At 39.5% G+C, this 1,128-nt stretch overlaps 1 protein-coding gene across 1 annotated transcript; it reads left to right on the forward strand.

Annotated features, from left to right (window-relative positions):
• LOC106527354 (sialoadhesin) lies at positions 1–689 on the forward strand (the record flags this gene model as incomplete). Its single annotated transcript, XM_014022206.1, is given in 2 exon segments — positions 1–344; positions 425–689. Coding segments are annotated over 2 exon segments (609 nt in total), but the record flags the coding sequence as incomplete, so codon positions are not given.
• Between the last annotated feature and the right edge of the window lie 439 nt (positions 690–1,128).

Consider the following 1,128-nt stretch of genomic DNA (forward strand, 5'->3'; position numbering starts at 1 on the left):
TACATCAACCTGTGCTGTTAAAGGATCGACGGTCACTCTGCCCTGCAGCTTCACTCCATTAAAATCTTTTTTTAAAGATGGAGGAGAAATTCCTCTGAAGATCGTCAGAGTCCTCTGGTGTAAAAACAGTCTGATCTGTCAGGGTCACACCCCGTCTGTGTTTGACAGTAACTCAACTATAAACAACCCTCGATACGAGTATCTGGGAGACAAGGAGAGAAACTGCACCTTACAGATCAGAGATGTTAGTGAGACAGATGAAGAAACTTATCGGTTCAGGATGGAAGTAAATGATACTTATGGACATTTTACAAACACAACAGGAATGAAAGTCACAGTTGTTGGTGAGAACATCATTCTAACTCAGATATTAATCAGTTAATTTAATAAGTTTTACTAAAAACTAATATATTTTATATTTCAGAAGGGACAAAGATGAGAATAAAAAGCTCCAGTAATGTGACAGAGTTCATCAGAGGTCAGTCAGTCTCTCTGCAGTGCACCAGTCTACACTGCACTTTCTACCACCTGAACATCACCTGGATGAAAGATGGCCACACCCTCTCAGAGACCGGCCCCGCCCTCCAGCTCAACTCTCTGACTGCAGAGCATTCTGGGAACTACACCTGTGCTGTGAGGACTAACAGCTGGTCCCAGTCTGAGCCGTTCAGCCTGCAGGTGGAGGGTGAGTGTTTCTTTAATCTTCCTCTAAATGACGTCAGTTTCTGTTCCTAAGAACTTAATTCATTACTTCTCTTTCCTGTTGAGTCTTTTTTGGTTCTGATGTTATTTTTGCTACTTCCTTCCTTTAGTTATCTAACATAACAAAATATTTATTGTTTTAAATGTTATAAATTGTATAAGTGATGTATTTTTCCTCTGGTTTGTTCTTCTCATCAGGTGAGAAAATGGGTTTAGAGATGATGATCCGTCTGGTTCTGTTCAGTGTGATCACACTACTGATAGTCATCTTCTTATCTGCTAACATCAGGTATCATCAATATCATCAGGTATTATCAGCACAGAGCCCATAAAGCCCTAAAGCACTAATAGGGGAACTAATTTCCTGATTAGTGTTTTAGGGCTTTTGCTAATTTTAAAATTTATTAGTGGATTAGCATTTGCTAA

The sequence above is a fragment of the Austrofundulus limnaeus genome, unplaced genomic scaffold (genome assembly GCF_001266775.1).
Source record: "Austrofundulus limnaeus strain Quisiro unplaced genomic scaffold, Austrofundulus_limnaeus-1.0 Scaffold320, whole genome shotgun sequence".
Classification (NCBI taxonomy): Eukaryota; Metazoa; Chordata; class Actinopteri; order Cyprinodontiformes; family Rivulidae; genus Austrofundulus; species Austrofundulus limnaeus.